At 43.9% G+C, this 2,307-nt stretch overlaps 1 protein-coding gene across 1 annotated transcript in view; it reads left to right on the top strand.

Annotated features, from left to right (window-relative positions):
• Positions 1–2,307, top strand: part of SARC_09120 (hypothetical protein) — a gene marked incomplete at its 5' end in the record, with an annotated part of 6,431 nt that overhangs the window by 2,839 nt on the left and 1,285 nt on the right. The window contains 3 exons of the mRNA XM_014296872.1: positions 613–771; positions 1,126–1,289; positions 2,066–2,171. Of these exons, the coding sequence (XP_014152347.1) occupies positions 613–771; positions 1,126–1,289; positions 2,066–2,171 (429 nt within the window). The remainder of the gene's footprint in view (positions 1–612; positions 772–1,125; positions 1,290–2,065; positions 2,172–2,307) is intronic.

Below are 2,307 nucleotides of genomic sequence, written 5' to 3'. Positions count from 1 at the left end.
CAGACACACCCACCCACCCATATATATATATATACACACAAAACACACAAACATATATATATACTTATATGTATATATATATATTTATATATATATTTATATATTTATATGCGTGTGTGTGTGTGTATGTTATATGCAGGACTCTACACGTGTCCTTATATACTCTATGCCTTTCTTTTGTTTCTGTTTTCATTTTACGGGAGCGTTGGGCATAGCTTGCTTTCATGATGTCCTGGTCGAATCCACTAGAATCTATGCTTTATAGGTGGGAAATCTATAGCATAATAAGCTGGTCGACTTCAATGCTGGTGTTTCGAAGCCGTGTTTGTTCCATTTAACCTCATGCGTTGGTGAAGGTAAAGTTAGCTGAATATATATATACCCTTCACAATGTGTCTTGATTGCATCTTCTCCCGCCAAATTCCTGCACAAACCTCACATATCCGAATGTGGCGATCCGGAAAAATGCTCATCAAAGACTCGCCTATTTGGCGCTCTTCGCTGTTGACATTTCGGGGCACTAGTCAACTACTATACATGAATAACAGGAAGCACACCAAAACACCTGTGCACATGCAACACGTGTTTCTCATACATTCTCAACGTTCACAGCTGATATCCTTGAGTGCCTTATACTTGGCATCAAAGGTAGTTGAATGTCCATGCCGACTCCGCGATGCGATCAGTGTGGCGTATTGCCACCTGCATCCGGAGCAGCCTCTCCTGGAGGTCAATGGTGATCTCTATTGGGAACTACGAGATAGCATAGTGGTGAGTTGCTTGTACCACCGCTGCCATGCTCCTTGCTAAGTGTTTCAATTGATAGAAATGTATGTGGGGCTATTTATAGACAAGGTTTCTGCGTTTGTATATCTGTTGGGTGTATCTGTGGATACTATCGACTCAGCAACCGGTCGTATGGCGCGCGAAACATTATTGTTGCGGGTTTTATGTACGGCAGGATGAGTATTTGTTACACCACTGGAGTGCTTCCGAGTCTATTCAATGCATATGTGCGCCCGAACTTTGATCGGGTATCTGCATGCGTGACACTTTGATCTTGGCATGTCAACGACACATGGGGGCATCGTCTGACCGTCTGTGTTTCTATCATATCAAACGCAGACGTGTGAGATGCTGATCCTGAGGTGTGTCAACTACAATGTGGACATTGTTCTATCCCACAAGTACCTATATATATACGCAATGGCCTTGTGCACAGCTATGGCGGATGGGAAAAAATGGGCGCGGCAGACAACCCAACTAGCCTATATGATCATCAACGACAGGTACTCTTCTTTTGGTTAGCTTGACACCCGTGTTTGCGATATAGTTCTCCCAAGCGATACCGACCACTTCAGAACCGCATGAAAAGCGTTCTTCGCCTTAGCCACACATTCACGTTGATGTACCGACTAAGTGGGGTGTTACGGCTAAGTGCCCGTCGATGTTCTCTAATTTTGGTTTGTATCTTAAGAACCCTCATTGTGTTCTGTACCTTTGACCTTACGAGTGTTGGGTTTAACGGCAAAGTGCTTTGTACATAGTACTATCATATGTGCATATCCCGGCTGTATGGCGAACCTGAGCTAAATGTTGCGCTCACAGAGTGCTTATCAGTTATGCTACACTTTGCCAGCGGAGCTCAGTGACAACAGAAGTGCCAAATCCACACTATGGGCACAACTCGCAACGAGCATGGCACTACAGGCCTGTGGGCACTAGTGATGTAGTAATTGGCGAATATTATATTTCTTTGCTTTGGTATGCACAGGTAAACTTGCTGACATTCATCACATATGATATTACCGCAATCGCATACGTGACGCGAAAGATACAAACGGTACAATCCATCAAATAGGTCGTTGTCACGGAAACATCCGGGAGGTGCGATATGGTTAGAGCTTAAATCACATCATACAATCTGTAGTGAATGTACCACTGCCATATATATACCACGACTCTATAGAATCATTTCTAACTGGTAGTACTTTCAACGGTACAACTGCCATCACGAACACCAGTTAGACTCCATACAAAATCAAATCCACTCGCACACTCGCAGCTTCCGTTCTGCTGATGTTGTGGCGAAGGCACCGAATGTTATCGCTGCTTCGGCGCTGTATCTATCGTTACGTCTGTTAGATAAATCTGTTGCCATCCAGGGAGAGGTACGTAGTCTTGATTAAATGGTTAAACGGATGCGCATTTTTTTTTCTCGGATTAAGTGCTTGTGAGACATCAGGGTGTGATTGGGCTGTGTAGGTGAATGTTAGGGTCTTACGACTATTGGATAAGTCCATTGCC

Source organism: Sphaeroforma arctica (genome assembly GCF_001186125.1).
Source record: "Sphaeroforma arctica JP610 unplaced genomic scaffold supercont1.891, whole genome shotgun sequence".
In the NCBI taxonomy this organism is placed as follows: Eukaryota; class Ichthyosporea; order Ichthyophonida; genus Sphaeroforma; species Sphaeroforma arctica.
This window is presented reverse-complemented; position numbering and strand designations above follow the sequence as displayed.